Source organism: Pseudonaja textilis, chromosome 13 (assembly GCF_049901715.1).
Source record: "Pseudonaja textilis isolate UNSWEBS1 chromosome 13, rPseTex1.2, whole genome shotgun sequence".
Lineage (NCBI taxonomy): Eukaryota > Metazoa > Chordata > Lepidosauria > Squamata > Elapidae > Pseudonaja > Pseudonaja textilis.
The window spans coordinates 2142188-2158812 of NC_142002.1; the positions used below are offsets into that span (position 1 = coordinate 2142188).

A 16625-nucleotide genomic window follows, 5' to 3' on the forward strand; every position below is an offset into this window, starting at 1 on the left:
TCCACCAGCGATGCTGGCCTGTCCTAGCTGGACCTTCAGCAAAAAAAAAATTATGGGATGCAGGTTTCATCAGGAATCAGACAAAATAATAGGAATGGAAATGCCGGAACCTGGAAGAGCAGCTCCCTGGTGCACATGCGCACACTGGGAAGCTGAGCTTCTGGTTTCTGGCATGCCGGCCACCTGGCCTTCCAGTTTCTGGTGCTCCCGCACACGTGAAGACCGGCTGGCTGGCGCACCGGAAACCATAAGCTTAGCTTCCCAGCATGTGCACCAGAACCCGGAACAGCAACAAGAAACAGCTGGCAGGAATGGATAGTTGGCTCTGTGTGCCACTTCTGGCACACGTGCCATAGGTTTGCTATCACCTCCTTCTACTATTCCAGACAAACGACCTAAGTGCTAGAGCCCACGGTAAATACATAGCCAAAAAGGAGTTAAGAGTTGTTAACCTAATCTTATGTAGGTAATATTACACTAATGACTAGAGCATACAAAACATTTGCTAGACCAATACTTGAATACAGCTCATCAGTCTGGAACCCACATTACGTATCAGATATTAGCACAGTTGAGACTCAAGTCCAGAAATATTTCACAAGAAGAATTCTCCACTCCTCTACTCGTTGCAGAATACCTTATGCCACCAGACCCGAAATTCTAGACCTAGAAAACCTTGAATTTCGGTCCGATCTAAGTATAGTATATAAACTCATATATTGCAATGTCCTACCTGTCAATGAATCCTTCAGCTTCAACCATAACAACCCAAGAGCACACAATAGATACAAACTCAAGGTTAACCGCACCAAACTTGATTGCAGGAAATACGACTTCAGCAACAGGGTGGTCAATGTCTGGAATACTCTACCTGACTCTGTGGTTTCTTCCCCGAACCCCAAAAACTTTAGCTGTCTACTATTGACCTCACCCCTTTCCTAAGAGGTCTATAGGGGGCGTGCATAAGCACACCAACATGCTTACTTTCCCTGTCTTATTGTTTCTTTTTATTTTTTAAACATTTTTCTTATATGTATTCATGGATTCATAATTATGTTTTTACTTATACCTATTATCTTGTAAGCAATTGACAAATAAAAAAATAAATTTCTTTTCGAAAACCTCCAGTGACGGAGCCCCCACAACTCCTGGGGGGAAGCCATTCCACTCATTTAGTATTCTCACTGACAATAAATTTCTCCTTAGCTCTAGGTCAGATACGTTTCCACCTCTTGCAATGTTTTGCCCTGTAAAAGCACCATTTCTGCATGACCTCCAAAACTGTTCCTAAATTTAAAAAATTTAATGTTTCACAGAGGAAAGCTACTAAATATTATGGGTGACGATAGTGGTGATAATACGTATTAATTAAAATTACATTAAAAGTGGAATAGAAATGAAATGTATTTTTGTTCCTGAATCACCACACTAGATTGGTACAATAGTGTACAGCAGTTGTGTCCAGTCTTGGCATCTTTAAGACCCGTGGACTTCAACTCAGGACATCTCTCCTTGGTTCTAGGTTGGATCTCTCTTTAATGAGCTTCCACCCATTGCTTCTTGTCCTGCCTTCTGCTGCTTTGGAAAATAGGTTGACCTTCTCTTCTCTGTGACGGGTCCTCAAGTACTGAAAGACTGTTATTGTGTCCCTCCCTAAGCTTCTCTTCACACCAGAGACATACAAACAACGCAGACATGCAGCCTTCTAGAAGGCTGTATAATCTGTGGGTTTTGTCACCACATCTCAGGGATGTCCACAGGGCACCATTAAAAGAAAAAGTCAAAAGGTCACCTACGATGGTGAGATCAAAGCTTCATTTTATGTGAGACGCACGTAAAAATCAAGTGAGGCTTTGACTTCACCATTGTGGTGGCCATTTTGACTTTCTTGACAGTATCTTGCAGATACCCCTCCCCCAACCCGATTCCCTGGAGAACGGCTCTCTTTCACAAGCGACCCACCCTTTAGAGATTCAGTCAAGACAGAACAAATTAAAAATCAAACGATAAGATGGATGCGGAATTTCAAGGAAGTAATTACAGCAGACCTGCATTTCTCAACCGGAGCAATTTTAAGATGTGTGGATTTCAACTCCCAGAATTTCCTATCCAACATGTTGAGAAATATTTTACTAGACAAGTAAGAAGGGCCGTGCGGAAAAAAAAAAATCAATAGAATTTATTTCAAGCTACAAATTACCATGAGGGAAAAAAAAAATGGTACAAAATAATTTATAGAGAGAGTACGCAGATAATCCTCAATTTATTATTGCAGTTGAGACATGATGGGGTGACATCACAGCAGCGTTCCAATATTTGAGAGGCTGCCAATGAAGAAGAGGGTGTCAGTCAGGGGTGGAATTCTACCAGTTCAGACCGGTTCTATAGAACCGGTTGTTATGATTCTGCGTAGTTTGGAGAACCGGCAAATTGTGCCCCTGGCTGGTCCTACCCCTCTCCACCCACCCCGCCTCTCCTCTCCCAGTCAGACCTTGTCATGAATGTGCAATATTGTGCGCGTGCCTGACATCGCTGACCGCATCCTCTCCTACCCAGTCACTCCTTAAGGTATTTCTTTTTTCTTCCTCCTGACGATCAGTTGTTCCGATCCCCTTGATGCTTCACTCAGGAGGCTCCCTGAGGGTCAGGAAGCCAAAAACAGAGGCTAGGGGGGTGCTGGAAAAAAAAGGAACCCACGCGCCCACCCGGTCACTCCCACTTAGTCATGCTCACAGAACTGGTAGTAAAAATATTTGCATGGCACCCCTGGTGTCAAACTGCTCTCCAAAGCACTTGGAAGCAATGGATGGAAACTAATCAAGGCAAAAAAGCAACCTAAGGAGAAATTTCTTCACAGTGAGAACAATTAACCAGGGGAACAATTTGCCTCCATAAATCGTGGGTGCTCGATCACTGGAGGCTTTCAAACAGAGACTCGGACAGTCATTTTTCTGAAATGGCATAGGCTCATCTGCTTGAGAATGGGGGTTGGACTAGATGACCTCCAAGATCCCTTCCAACTCTGTTATTCTGTGTTCTGAATACAGAAGATCTGTTGCTAAGCAAAGAAACGATTAAATGAGTTACACCCAACTTTACATCTTGTTTGCGATGGTTGTTTAGCGAATCACTGCCCTTTCTAGGTGAACATTCTGCTTTCCCCATTGGCTTTGCGTATTGGATGCCGGGGTTGGGGGATCAGAAATGTTGATCCATAACCCCAGAATGCTGCAACCATCATAACTGCATGCTGGTTGCCAAGCACCCAAATTTGGAGACGCTGCCACGATTCTAAGTGCAAGGATGCTCATAAGTCATTTTTCTCAATACCACTGTAAATTGAACCATCGTTAAATGAATCGTTATAAGTGAGACCTACCTGTATTATCCCATCTCTAATTTAAAAAACAAACAAACAGATCAAGCACATAACAACAGGGAAAGAACTTTTTCCCTTATATGGTGTTCAAGCAAAATAAATAAATAAATCAAAAGTATTGGAAAGTAGATTTAAAAAGTCTGAAGGTGAAACATCAACTGAAACCACACACATTTTTACTATGCATAATTCCACAGAGTACTGTTTTGCTAACTAGAGCATTCAAAACCTTTGCTAGACTAATACTTGAATGCAGCTCTGCTGTCTGGAATCCGCATTGTATATCAGACATTAATACAATTGACCGAGTCCAGAAGTATTTTACAGAAGAGTACTACATTCCTCTGTTCGCAACAGAATACCCTACACCACCAGACTTGAGATTCTAGGCTTAGACCGTGGAAGCCTTAAGAAGTGGGGACTTCAACTCCCCAGAATTCCCCAGGCAGCCATGGGGAATTCTGGGAATCGAAGTCTACACATCTTAAAGTTGCTCAGATGTAGAAACATTGACTTAATCAATAAGACCCAACCACTATCAAAGTGAAGCAGAGCTGTTTGTATCAGGAAAAAGAAGTGGGGAAGAGTTTTATTTTAAAGTTTGATTTTAAAGTTTGATTTTAAAGTTTTACTTTGACCTCACCCCTTTCCTAAGAGGTCTGTAGGGGGTGTGCATAAGCGCACCAATGTGCCTACTGTCCCTGTCCTTATTGTTTATTTTTATTTTTCTTATATATATATCCATGTATTCATAACTATGTTTTTACTTATACCTATTATCCTGTAAGCAATTGACAAAAATAAATAAAAAAAATAAACAAACACTGAGGGTAGAACTGCCCCAAAATCATTGGGTTTGAGAATCAGTAGCTTTATTAATAATTGATTCCTGGAGGGGAGAGGATTAAATATTTGAATAGATGGGCTGGAAGAGTTTGGTCGTGGATCCTTCTTTCCTTAAGTATGACTAGAATTGGAGATGAATGGATTCATTTTTTGTGGCTTTCTTTTCCTGCATCCTTTCGGATGCTAAAAGAGGCCTGAGCTTGAAATACAACCGGTGGATTTAGTAGGAAACAGTGGGCTGTTTGTCCAATGCTGTTTTTTTTCTCCCCCTACTCTTTATTCAGATACCGCAAAGATGCTCTTCCCTCTCTTGTGGTGGAATTTCAGAGCCTTTGTGCTCTCTCTCCTTCTGAAGAAAAGCCTCTCCTTAAACCCAGATGATCCAAATGTTTGCAGCCACTGGGAAAGGTAAGACATGTTGACTTTACTTCAGGTCCCATTTTAAGTAGAACGCCAGCAAATATATACATGCGCACGTATGCACACACACATATAGATACATACACATTCATGCACACAAATATTTGTGTGTGTGTGTGTGTGTGTGTGTGTACATGTGTGTGTTCTTGACTTAGGACCTCAATTGAGCCCAACATTTCTGTTCTTAAGCGAGACGTTTGTTATGTGAATTTTGCCCCATTTTACAGCCTTCCTTGCCACAGTTGTTAAGTGAGTCCCATTGATTATGTTTGTCAGAAGGTCGCAAAAGGGATCATGGGACTCTGGGACACTGTGACTGTCACAAATAGGAACCAGTTGCCAAGCGTCTGAATTTTGATCATGTGATCCTGGGGATGATGTAACGGTCATGTGAAAACTGGTCATGCCACTTTCTTTCAGTGCCGTTGTAACTTTGAACAGTCACTAAACGAATATATGAGATAAAATATTAGGTAAAGATAAAGGTGGAAGGTTCCCTCGCACATACAAGCTACTCGTTTCCAGCTCTAGGAGCCGATGTTCATACCCGTTACAAGCCGAAGAGCCAGCGCTGTCTGAAGACGTCTCCATGGTCACGTGGCTGACATGACTAAATGCTGAAGGCTCATGAAACGCTGTTCCCTTCCCACCAAAGGGGTCCCTATTTTTCTACTTACATCTTTTCTTTCGAACTGCTAGGTTGGCAGAAACTGGGACAAGGAATGGGAGCTCACTCCATTATGTGGCGCTAGGGATTCGAACCGCCGAACTGCCGACCTTTCTGATTGACAAAACTCAGTGTCTTAGCCACTGAGCCACCGCATCCCCTTAAAATATAATAAAATATTCTATAAATAAGTAATATTAATTATTCATTATTTATAAAATGTGTTATATTTTGATAAAATAAAAATAATTACTGATTTAAATAATTATTAATTATTAAAGATAAAATATTGCGTTAAGGTAAATCCATAAAACTAACATAATATAGTGCCATAGAATCGCAGTAGGCAATAGATGTTTCAATTAGTTATCCAACCATTTAAACTGCTTTCTGATGTGGCTGCGATGAGATAATCCCAGGTGCCTTTAAATTTCCTGAGGAGAGATTGTTGAACTATATACAGTATTTGGGTTTATATGCATAATATACTTTATTATGTAGCATTGTATAACAGTAATTGCATGACCTCTGTAGATGCCGTATGCTAAATAAATAATTTGTTTAAGGTAAGCGTGCATCCTTTTTGTATTTAAAAATAAATCCAAATAAACCCCTTCTCGATGTAGCTTTAAAATATAAAACATAATATTACAAAATGTAATGTAATTCTGTATGACCACTGAATGCATCTTAGTCGCAATCTTCTTGATATTTTTTTGAAGGCCTTGGTATCTGGTGTGCACAGATCTTACATTCTAGGCCTAGGCATTCCTGCTTACGGCTTCAGAATTTAAAATATGCCTGAAATATACTTTTTATGTGCGCCCCAATTCCCCAGCTGTGTCTCTGTATGAAGCTCTGGCATGGGTTCGCCGTTTGATTTATTGGAATTATATACTAGCTTTCTTCAAAAGCCCAAAGCAACATTTGTATCCTATAGTTAGTCCTCTATTCTCTGTACAGGTAGTCCTCAACTTATGACCACAATTGATCCCAAAATGTCTGTTGCCAAGCAGGACAGTTGTTAAGTGAGTTTTGCCCCATTTTACAATTTGCAGCATAAATTCACGTCCAGAAACCACACAGACCGATTCAGCAAGATCATTAACTTCTTTATAAACATATTAATGTGAGTGAAGTTTACAATACCATTTGTAGATTCTTTCAATGTAGCATTAGCAAAACACAAGCAGCAGCAGCAGCTCAGAGCAAATATCAGTTTCAACAAGCAAGCAAGTTAGTTTCGCTTTCACTTTAGAGCTCAGCACAGAGCAGAAATAAACCAGGTCCAGATTCTCTCTTTTAAGTTTCAGCCCCCCAATTCAGCTCTCATTGTTACTAAGCTATATTCCAGTTCATGAATATATTCTGACATTTATGACACTGCAGTTGATAGGTTAGTAACCTGGTTGTTAAGCGAATCTGGCTTTCCCATTGACTTCGTTTATCAGAAGGTCGCAAAAGGCGATCACATAACCCCGGGACACCTCAAGAAACATAAATACGAGCCACTCTAAGCGGTTTACAGAGTCAGCCTCTTGCCCACAACAATCTGGGTCCCCATTTTACCCACCTCAGAAGGATGGAAGGCTGAGTCAACCTTGAGACTGGTGAGATTCGAACTGCCAAATTTCAGGCAGTTGGTAGTCAGAAGAAGTAGCCTGCAGGACTGCACTCTAACCACTGCACCACCGAGGCCCTTTCCTTTCCTTTCCTTTCCTTTCCTTTCCTTTCCTTTCCTTTCCTTTCCTTTCCTTTCCTTTCCCCTCCCTCCCTCCCTTCCTTTCTTCCTTCCTTCCTTCTTTCCTGTTGACCACATAACACAGAGTTTTCAAGAACAAATGTGATTGGAAATGAAACCTGTAATTTTGTATTGTTTTGCAGTTCCATAGCGCAGTACGTTCCTTGAGTCCAAGAATACAATATTGATTTTGTGTGAAAGAAGTCAGCAACCTGGGGATCCAATCAAGGAAAAACAAAAATTAAATACTGGAATTGATTGGCTGCCCATGCCAAGATGACTGTGATACTTAGATGGTAATAAATCAAGCCAAAAGATTGAGTTAGGGTGAGGTCAAGAGGAGCACATGGGATCGTAACATAATAATCAAGCTGATTGGGTTTTCTATGTTAATGAAGGATATTCTAAATAGATTCTGCTTTGATGTTTCTTGCTGGTAGCTGGCATATGGAGGTAAGACGCTTCTCTTGAGACCCTGAGAAATTAGGGTCTCGAAACAAAAACGTGAAGGTTACCACCCTATTTAAGGTGAAATTCTGCAGGCATTTTTGGACATAAAAATGATTTCTTCAACAAGCAAAAATAAATTTGTCTCAATCAAACCATTGAACATGAGACCTTTCTGAGGAACAAGGAACATTGTGGGCTCAAGTGTTCTCAGAGCTTGGTTGTTTTGTGTCAAGACATTTCATTAGCCATCGGCACTGATGATGTTACCTAGTTGGGTAATGAACTGTCTGCAAGAAAACAACCAAGCTCAGACTACATTCTCCTCCTCCTCCTCCTCCTCCTCCTCCCCCACTCCTTTTATACGCTTGGATAATGAAATGTCTGCAAGAAAGCAACCAAAATCAGAGAGCACCAAGGATCACATATTTTATTTATTTGTTTGTTTGTTTGTTTTGTCAAGCAATTATAAGATAACAGGTATAAGTATAAACATAGTTATGGGTGTATGAAATGGGTACATATAAGAAAAATAAAGAAAAAATAGGACAGGGACGGTAGGCATGTTGGTGCACTTATGCACGCCCCTTACAGACCTCTTAGGAAAGGGGTGAGGTCAGTAGTAGACAGTCTAAGGTGAAAGTTTTTGGGGTTTTTGGGAAGAAACCACAGAGTCAGGAAGAGTATTCCAGACATTGACCACTCTGTTGCTGAAGTCGTATTTCCTGCAATCAAGTTTGGTGCAGTTTACCTTGAGTTTGTATCTATTATGTGCTCTTGTGTTGTTATGGTTGAAGCTGAAGGATTCATTGACAGGTAGGACATTGCAATGTATGATTTTATATACTATACTTAGATCGGACCGAAGGCGGTGTAGTTCTAGGTTTTCTAGGTCTAGAATGTCCTTCCCCAGACAAAGAAGAATGCTGGATATTTTTCACTGAATGCTTATTAAAGAAAATGAGCTGCTTTGGTTATGTTTGTTTTTAGTGATTTAATTTATTGTCAGGTTTCTTTCTCTCTCTCTCTCTCTTTCTTTCTTTTTCCCTTTGTTCTCTTTTTTCTCTTTTTTATTCTCTCTTGTTATCGTTCTTTTTTCTTTCTCTTTCTTTCTTTTTCTCTTTTGTTTTCTTTTCCTTCCTTTCTTTCTTTTTCTTTCTATCTTTTATTCTCTCTCATCTTTCTCTTTCTTTCTTTTCTCTCTCTCTCTCTCTCTCTCTCTCTCTCTCTCTTTCTTTACAGCTAAATGCATAATGTTTGTCTTCAAGCTACTAAGGTTGACAAATATTTGCGTAAGGCACCTCTCCTAATGTTATCTCTGCAACAGCTGCTCCATTAGACAAGTGGGGGCCGAGTTTGACCAGTTAGGCCCCCCCAAACTTGGCAACTTGTAAGTCTTTAGCTGGAGAATTCTGGGAGCTGAGGTCCACATATCTTAAAGTTGCCCAGTTTGGAGACCCCTGAGTTCTGTGGTCACCTGATGGACAGGAATTGGGTCTCTCTCTGGTCCAAATCCAATCTTTTAACCATACTGCAATCCTGGCCTTCTCAAAAAATGCTCTCCTCTCCTCTACTTTTCACCCAGCTGGTAACAGAAGAGGAGCAGTGTGTTTCAGACGGGAGAGAGCGAACACCCACTGCTTAGCTCACAATTTATTGTTCTCAATTACCAGCTAATTTCTGCTACAAATTATCTTAGATTAAAATAGCTTCTTCGGTGTATAAATGAGGCAAAGTAAAAAAATATTTAACCCCAGAGACTGATTTTATGTGTATATGTGTAAATATGGATATATATTTCTCTGTCAGTGTGTGGGCGTGGGTGTTACATACAGGTATGCACATACAACTACACACTGCTATTGCTTGCTTGTATGTCATAAAACTGAAGCGGCTGAAAAGTCTGACTGGGCTGGGAAATGATATTTAATATTGGGTGATAATATGTGCTTTTAATTAGTGCTTTTTTTGTGTGTCCAAATAAAACTGAAGAGACCCCGGAGGTAGAATATCCAATGTGTTTTTATTTTTAGGATTGAAAAAAAAAATATTTTGAAGGCATTTAATTTCATTTGAATTTTTCTCTACCTTTTAATGAAAATTATTGTTTATTTCCCCCCAAAGTTCTTTTCCTGTATCTTCTGACCTCTTTTTTTGTTCCATATTGTAGAGACATTTGCTCCAGATTCAGTACACAGTAGGAGCAAATCTGTGGTTTTTTTTTTAACTTCTAGTTTCTCATATTTTGAGGAGTTGTACATTTTAGTTTCTCTGTTTCACCTTTTTGGCAAAAGAATTGTTTTCAGCTTCTTTCTGTTTACTGATTATTTCTTGAAATTATTTCTATGTTGCTTCTTATAAGAAACAATCTTTAAGGGAGTTGGAAATTCAGAAAAACCAAGAATGAAATTGTCCATTCAAAACATGACTACTGTTTGTTTTTTTTAACCCCCTAAGTTTTATTCATCTACTTTGAATGCCTGTTAGAAATCGCTTTAAAATGCAAGTGTATTTTTGTACATTTTTGACACATTTGCATTTTGGTTTACATATTTGCCCAAGGTACGTAGTTTGCAAGTAATTCTGCTCAATGTAATTACATGTATGGAATGATTTTTTTTTTGCAAATATATGCACTTTTATGCGGACCATTCTTTTCTCAACATTTTTGCATTGAAGTGTAATTTTGAAGAATTAATTTTAATTCATTAATTTGCTCAAAACTGGAACATGACAAGTTCATACTAAAATCTGGATTCTACCATTTGGGAAGCCTGTAGAAATTTGTCTTAGCAAGGAAAATCCCCAAATGTTTAATTTCTGGTCATGAATCCCAATTTGTGTGGCAATTAGTTAAGAACAGAGGTCTCCAAACTTGGCAAGAGTAGAGTAGGGTAGGGTAGGGTAGGGTAGGGTAGGGTAGAGTAGGGTAGAGTAGAGTAGAATAGAATAGAATAGAATAGAATAGAATAGAATATTGGAATGAGGAGTGGAGTGGCGTGGAAGGGGAGAGGAGGAGAGGAGAGGAGAGAAGAGAAGAGAAGAGAAGAGAAGAGAAGAGAAGAGAAGAGAAGAGAAGAGAAGAGAAGAGAAGAGAAGAGAAGAGAAGGTTAGAATGAGTAGAGTGGAGTGGAATGGAATGGAACAGAACAGAATAGAATATTGGAATGAGGAATGAGGAATGAGGAATGAGGAGTGGAGTGGAGTGGAGTGGAGTGGAGTAGAGTAGAGTAGAGTAGAGTAGAGTAGAGTAGAATTCTTTATTGGCCAAGTGTGATTAGACACACAAGGAATTTGTCTCCAATACATAAGCTCTCAGTGTACATACAACAACAGTGCTAGAACAGATCATTCTAAACTACTAAATCTATTTGCAAATTACTGACCTGTCTTCTATAAGTTACATTAGTAACAAAGTAGTTAACAGGAACAATAATATTACTAAAACCAAACAAAATTAAAGCTTCAAAACTCTCTGTTAACACTTATTGTAATCCAGTCATAGAAAATTTACCACAGCATCTTATCTATCCCAAGTCATCCCAGAAGTGTATTCTGGATCAAATAGCCATGTTTGTTTCTTGATACCATCTCTTATCAATTGTTTAATTAACTGTAATAGATTCAGTCTCCGGAATAAGTCTTATCTTCTGATCAAAATTCATTAGCAATTTTGAACCAACCAATTTTTTTAAAAAACAGAAAAAGTATGGGATTATCTTTCCCAACTAACACATTTTATTAATTTATGTTTAGGATGATTAAAATAGGTTTGTTGGGAAAAGTGCGACTCATATCATTTTGAGTTTTGCTGCTAAAGAATAACACAGTTGTTCACTTGCAATGATGTTGCACTTGCACCTGCAATGACAACTATTTAAAAAATTTGCCATTTTCCCAATTTTATATTGCAATTTACTAATTTTAAAAAATCCTTAAGGGACTAATCTGCACAGAAAGAGACCTATTCGTGAAGATACAAGACAAAAATATCTTCTATTAGGTGAAGCGGTTAGCAAATGTGTATTGTGGTTAATTAAGCCTGGACGCATTTTGGAGTAAAGTGACATGGAAATACTTGTAATAAATCTATCGACAAATTTAGAAAGAAAAAGGCATGTTTGGAGAAAGGCACTGAAATACATATCGATAGTGCAGTTGTTGCTTTTTAATCTGAAAAGCCAGACTCAGCACTTCTACAAAAGTGGGAAACATTGAATTTGAAAGACTCACAGAAGTGGGAAATGGAGAAACTAAAATTGACATTTTCATCTGCTCCTAATGAAATTAATAAAAGCAGAAGCTTTGTAGCTCAGGACTGCTATGAAATGAAATTTTATTTACAGTCTAAAATTGATATAGGGTGTATATATATTTTAAAGATTTTAATAATATTTGTAGCTCAGGGTTGAGATGAGGGGTCCCTGGTGCTCTCTGAGCTGGGCGGTTTTCTTGCAGACATTTCATTACCCAACTAGGTGACGTCATCAGTGCTAGTAAGGAATGGGGTTTGCTCTCTATTTATATTCTAGTGTCTTACCCTGCCAATGTTGGTGCAGTGGTTTAAGAGATTCTTTGTGCTTCTTGCTCTTGGCTTCTTTGGCAATTTCTTGGGGCAAGAACAAGACACATGAATATCAACTGACAGCAAATCCCGCTGTTGGCCAGCACTGATGGTGTTACCTAGTTTGGTAATGAAATGTCTGCAAGAAAACAACCAAGTTCAAGGAGTATCAAGCATCCCACAATCATCATCTTCTCCTCCTCCTTTTCTCCTCCTCCTCCTCCTCCTCCTTTCCACAAATCTCATCCCTCCTAGCACTGATGGTGATACCTAGTTCAGTAATGAAACATCTGCACGAAAACAACCAACTTCAAGGAATATCAAGCATCCCACAACCCTTTTCTCCTCCTCCTCCTCCTCCTCCTCCTCCTCCTCCTCCTCCTCCTCCTCCTCCTCCTCCTCCTCCTCCTCCTCCTCCTCCTCCTCCTCCTCCTCCTTTCCACAAATCTCACTCCTTCTAGCGCTGATGACATTACCTAGTTTGGGTCATGAAATGTCTGCAAGAAAACAAGCAAGCTCAGAGAACACCAAGGAGCCCTCAGTTAAAGATTCTATCCCCCCCCAGGTGGAAAAGATGTGGAATCCCAAACAGTGTATCCCAAGGACCCCCAACCCCAGTGGCCCACTACCGAGTCTTGAGCCATTCAGAATCGTGTTGGGCTATGGAAGTGGCGAGCATGGGCTCATGTGCTCTATTTGCGCAAGTGGTGTGTTTGCATGCTCAATGCTTCCACAGATAGAGCTGCACACGCATGTTTGCCATTCGCTTGCACACCTGTTCATCCCCTCTCCTTCCCCTCCCCCCTTGCAACTGGCATGTATCTATGACCGTCACAGTATTCCCAGGGTCACATGATTTCCCTTTTGTGACCTTCTGGCACACAAAGTCAATGGGGGAAGCTAGATTCACTTAACAACCATGTGCTGTGGTTCGCCGGCATCAGGTACGGACGGCTGAGGAGAGCGAGAATTCGGATGAAGGGCCAGGACCATTAGGGAGTGGACAGCTGCCTTCAGAGATTGTGGGAGCTGGCAGCAGCGATGAGGAGGTTCCCGAGGAGCCTGTGCCAAGTGCGCATGAGCGCAGGGTTGCTCACACGAAAGAGCAGTTGCAGCAACATGGGCGACTCAGGAGTAAGGCTGCAAGGTAATGGCCCCTCCTTCAAGAAGATAAAAGCCAGCTGTGAATCAGAGGTTCTCTGCAGGAAGCAAAGACATTTTGAAACTCAAGCCTTGTGGACATTCCAGAATCTTAGTTGGTATTTGAAGACTCTTGCGTTGTAAAATATTTCTAGGTAACCTTATCTGTTATTCTTGGCATCCTCGCACAGTTTTGGCAAGGCTCATGCTTATCAAAGTTAATTAGTTTGCAGTAGCCTTTTAACGGGGATTCGTAAGAATCATTCAAAGGTTTCTGTTCCCTTTGGTTCGTGTTTGTTTTATTGGAAAAGGGTTTGGGTCAGAACACCGAGGGACTAACTTAACAGTTGTAGTGATTCACTTAGCAACTGTGGCAAGAGGGATAGTAAAATGTCTTGTTTGCCAACAGGAATTCTGGGCTCCATTACGATTGAGCAAGAGGTGATTTCCTGTATTCTCTTTTTATTGACTTAAGCATTTGTTGATCGAACTTGGCCAAAGGATCTGTGGATCTGAGCGGCGAAATAAAGAGAGGCCCGCGGATTAACGGTTGCTGTCTCTTCTCTCCTAGCTACGCCGTGACTGTTCAGGAGTCATACGCACATCCCTTCGATCAGATCTATTATACAAGATGCACAGATATCCTCAACTGGTTCAAGTGCACTCGGCACAGGTAAGCGATAATTGGGAGGTATTTTCAAACCTTCTCTTCTTTTTCATCTTCTCCTGATAGCTCCTTTTTCTTCTCAGCTTGGGAGAAGCTCTTCAGCTACGGAGGATAACGATAGATTCTTTTGTGCAGCATAGTCTGGCGGTACTAAAGAGGTGGAACATTGATTTTTGGTTTTTTTTTCCTGGAGAAAATAGTCCTAGCTTTTGTAAAAGGATGACTAACCAGCCCTGCCTATTTGCAATATATTGTTGCATTTGCAGTCAAGTTGGAAGCAACTAGGAAGGGCGAGGAAGTATCATTTTGCTCGTTGCTTCCTTCTTTCGGCTTCTTGCGGTTGGAAACAAACAGGCTAACCCTGTTTTTCTGAGCCATAGCAACTGAGAGGATGAGTGAACTTCGAGAATTCCCCAGACAGCATAGGTAACTTCAATACTTGAGAAATGGGCTCAATCTTGCAAAATGAAATTCAATGGTGAGAAAAGTACGTTTTTAACCCTTAGGGCAAGAAAAACCAAAAATACTTATTTACAGTCACTTAAATACGAGCCAGTAGTGTGCGGCAGCATCCCAAAAAGCCAGTGCAATCCTAGGTTGTATTAAAAGAGGGGATAGAATCAAGATCATGCGAAGGTTATATACCACTTTACACAGCCTTCCTAAGACCACACTTAGTTTACTGCATCCAAGCTTAGTCACCCTGTTGTATCATAAAAAAGAAGTCGCAACTCTGGAAAGAGTGCAGAAATGCCCAACCTAGATATTCATGTGTTGTTGTGTGAAACTCACCAGTTTCTCAAAAGAAAAAGCAGACAGGGAACAACCTAATAAATGCCGTGTTTGGGCCAGGTGGCAGGTGGCAAAAAAAAGAAAAAGTTGGTGCAGGAAATGGTATTTTGTGCAATATTTATTTTTATTGTACTTAGTTATTAAATTTATATGCTGCCTATCTCACTATCGAGCAACTCTGTGTGTTTAATATCTCATCAATCTATGCGTGTTTAATATCTTAATACGTGTAAACACACACACACACACACACACACACAATTTCCCTTTTTCATTCTGTATCTTGCTTGCACAAATCATCTCTTGGACCTGGCGTGAAAATGGCTTAGACTATAGCCGAACGAGTAGGAGTTGGAATTTGTATCGATCTTTTTAAATATCAAAAAACCTGTGCACATTCTGATGCAAATATTGAACATAACAACCTTGCAATAATGTAACACAAATGGAATTATAACTATGGGCATTGATTTCCAGGGTTATTTTTATTTTTTTTTCTCCTTCCTCTCTCGCCATTTAGAATCAGTTATAAAACAGCCTATCGGAGGGGGCTGAGGACGATGTATCGGCGACGGTCTCAGTGCTGCCCAGGATATTACGAGAGTGGGGACTTCTGCATCCGTACGTAGAGGCAATTTGCTATTTTTTTTTCTGCTGAAGTCTCTCTAGCGTTGCATGCCTGCAAATGTTGAGATTGGAATTTAAGCAAGCAGGCAAAAGCCTGCTGGCCAGTGGCAAAGCCGGAGAGAATTATAGTGACGTTGATTGATCAGTTGTGCTTACTGTATTTCTCTTCTGTCACGTTCTCGTCATACACTAAATAATAATAACGACAATAACGACAATAATAATTCAATAATATCATCATCATCATCATCAGTTGTGTTTTGATGCTGCCCAGTAACACTACAGGAGGAGAGCTGGGTAATTTATTTATTTTTTATGTTTATTTGTTTGATTTGTCAATCGCTTACAAGGTAATAGGTATAAGTATAAACATGAGTTTATACAGGAAATAGGTGCAGATAAATGGGGAACAATAGGACAGGGACGGTAGGCACGATGGTGATGGTGCCCTTATACACGCCCCTTACATACCTCTTAGGAATGGGGTGAGGTCAATGGAGGTTAGTTTGAGGTTAAAGGAGTGGGGGGTTAGAGGATGTAACAACAGAGCCAGGTAGTGAATTCCAGGCATTGGTCACTGTTGTTGAAGTCATACTTTCTACAATCAAGTTTGGAGCAGTTTACACTGAATTTGTATCTGTTGTGTGCTCTTGTATTATTGTGGTTGAAGCTGAAGTAGTCATTGACTGGTAGGACATTGAAGCAGATAATTTTGTGTACTACACTTTAATCCAACCATATGTGGCATGGTTCAAGGTTGTCCAAGCTCAAAATCTCAAGCCTGGTTGTGTAGGGTATTCTGTTGCGAGCAGAGGAGTATAGTACTCTTCTTGTGAAATACTTCTGGACTCGCTCAATTGTATTAATGTCCGATATACAGTGCGGATTCCAGACTGATGTATTCGAGTATTGGTCTAGCAAAGGTTCTGAATGCCCTAGTTAGCAACTCAATATTTCCGTAGGAGAAGCTTCATAAGATTAGATTTACAACTCTTAATGCCTTTTTGGCAATGCTGTTACAGTGAACTCTGGCGCTTAGGTCGATTGATATGAATTAGTCCTCAGCCAATCAGGAATCTAATAACACCTTTTCCAATTTTCACCAAATCAATCTGTCTGTCTATTTTCCTGTCTGTCTGCCTGACTGTCTAGCGGTGGGGCCTTTTATGAATTATGGACTATTCCTGGCAAGCCATGCTAGGAATCTGGGAGTTGAAGTCCATAATTCTATCCCACCTGGTCTAGCATATCTATCTATCTATCTATCTCATCTATCATCTATCTATCTATCTATCTATCTATCTATCTATCTATCTATCTATCTCTTTATCTAAT

General features: G+C 40.2%; 1 protein-coding gene across 2 annotated transcripts in view; it reads left to right on the top strand.

Moving 5' to 3' along the window:
- The window catches only part of MEGF11 (multiple EGF like domains 11), a 498439-nt gene that overhangs the window by 125463 nt on the left and 356351 nt on the right, over positions 1 to 16625 (top strand). For both annotated transcript variants that reach the window (XM_026709368.2, XM_087941849.1), the window contains exons 3-5: positions 4510 to 4633; positions 13776 to 13877; positions 15184 to 15284. In XM_026709368.2, coding sequence (XP_026565153.2) covers positions 4521 to 4633; positions 13776 to 13877; positions 15184 to 15284 — 316 coding nt within the window. In that variant the 5' untranslated portion in view covers positions 4510 to 4520. The remainder of the gene's footprint in view (positions 1 to 4509; positions 4634 to 13775; positions 13878 to 15183; positions 15285 to 16625) is intronic.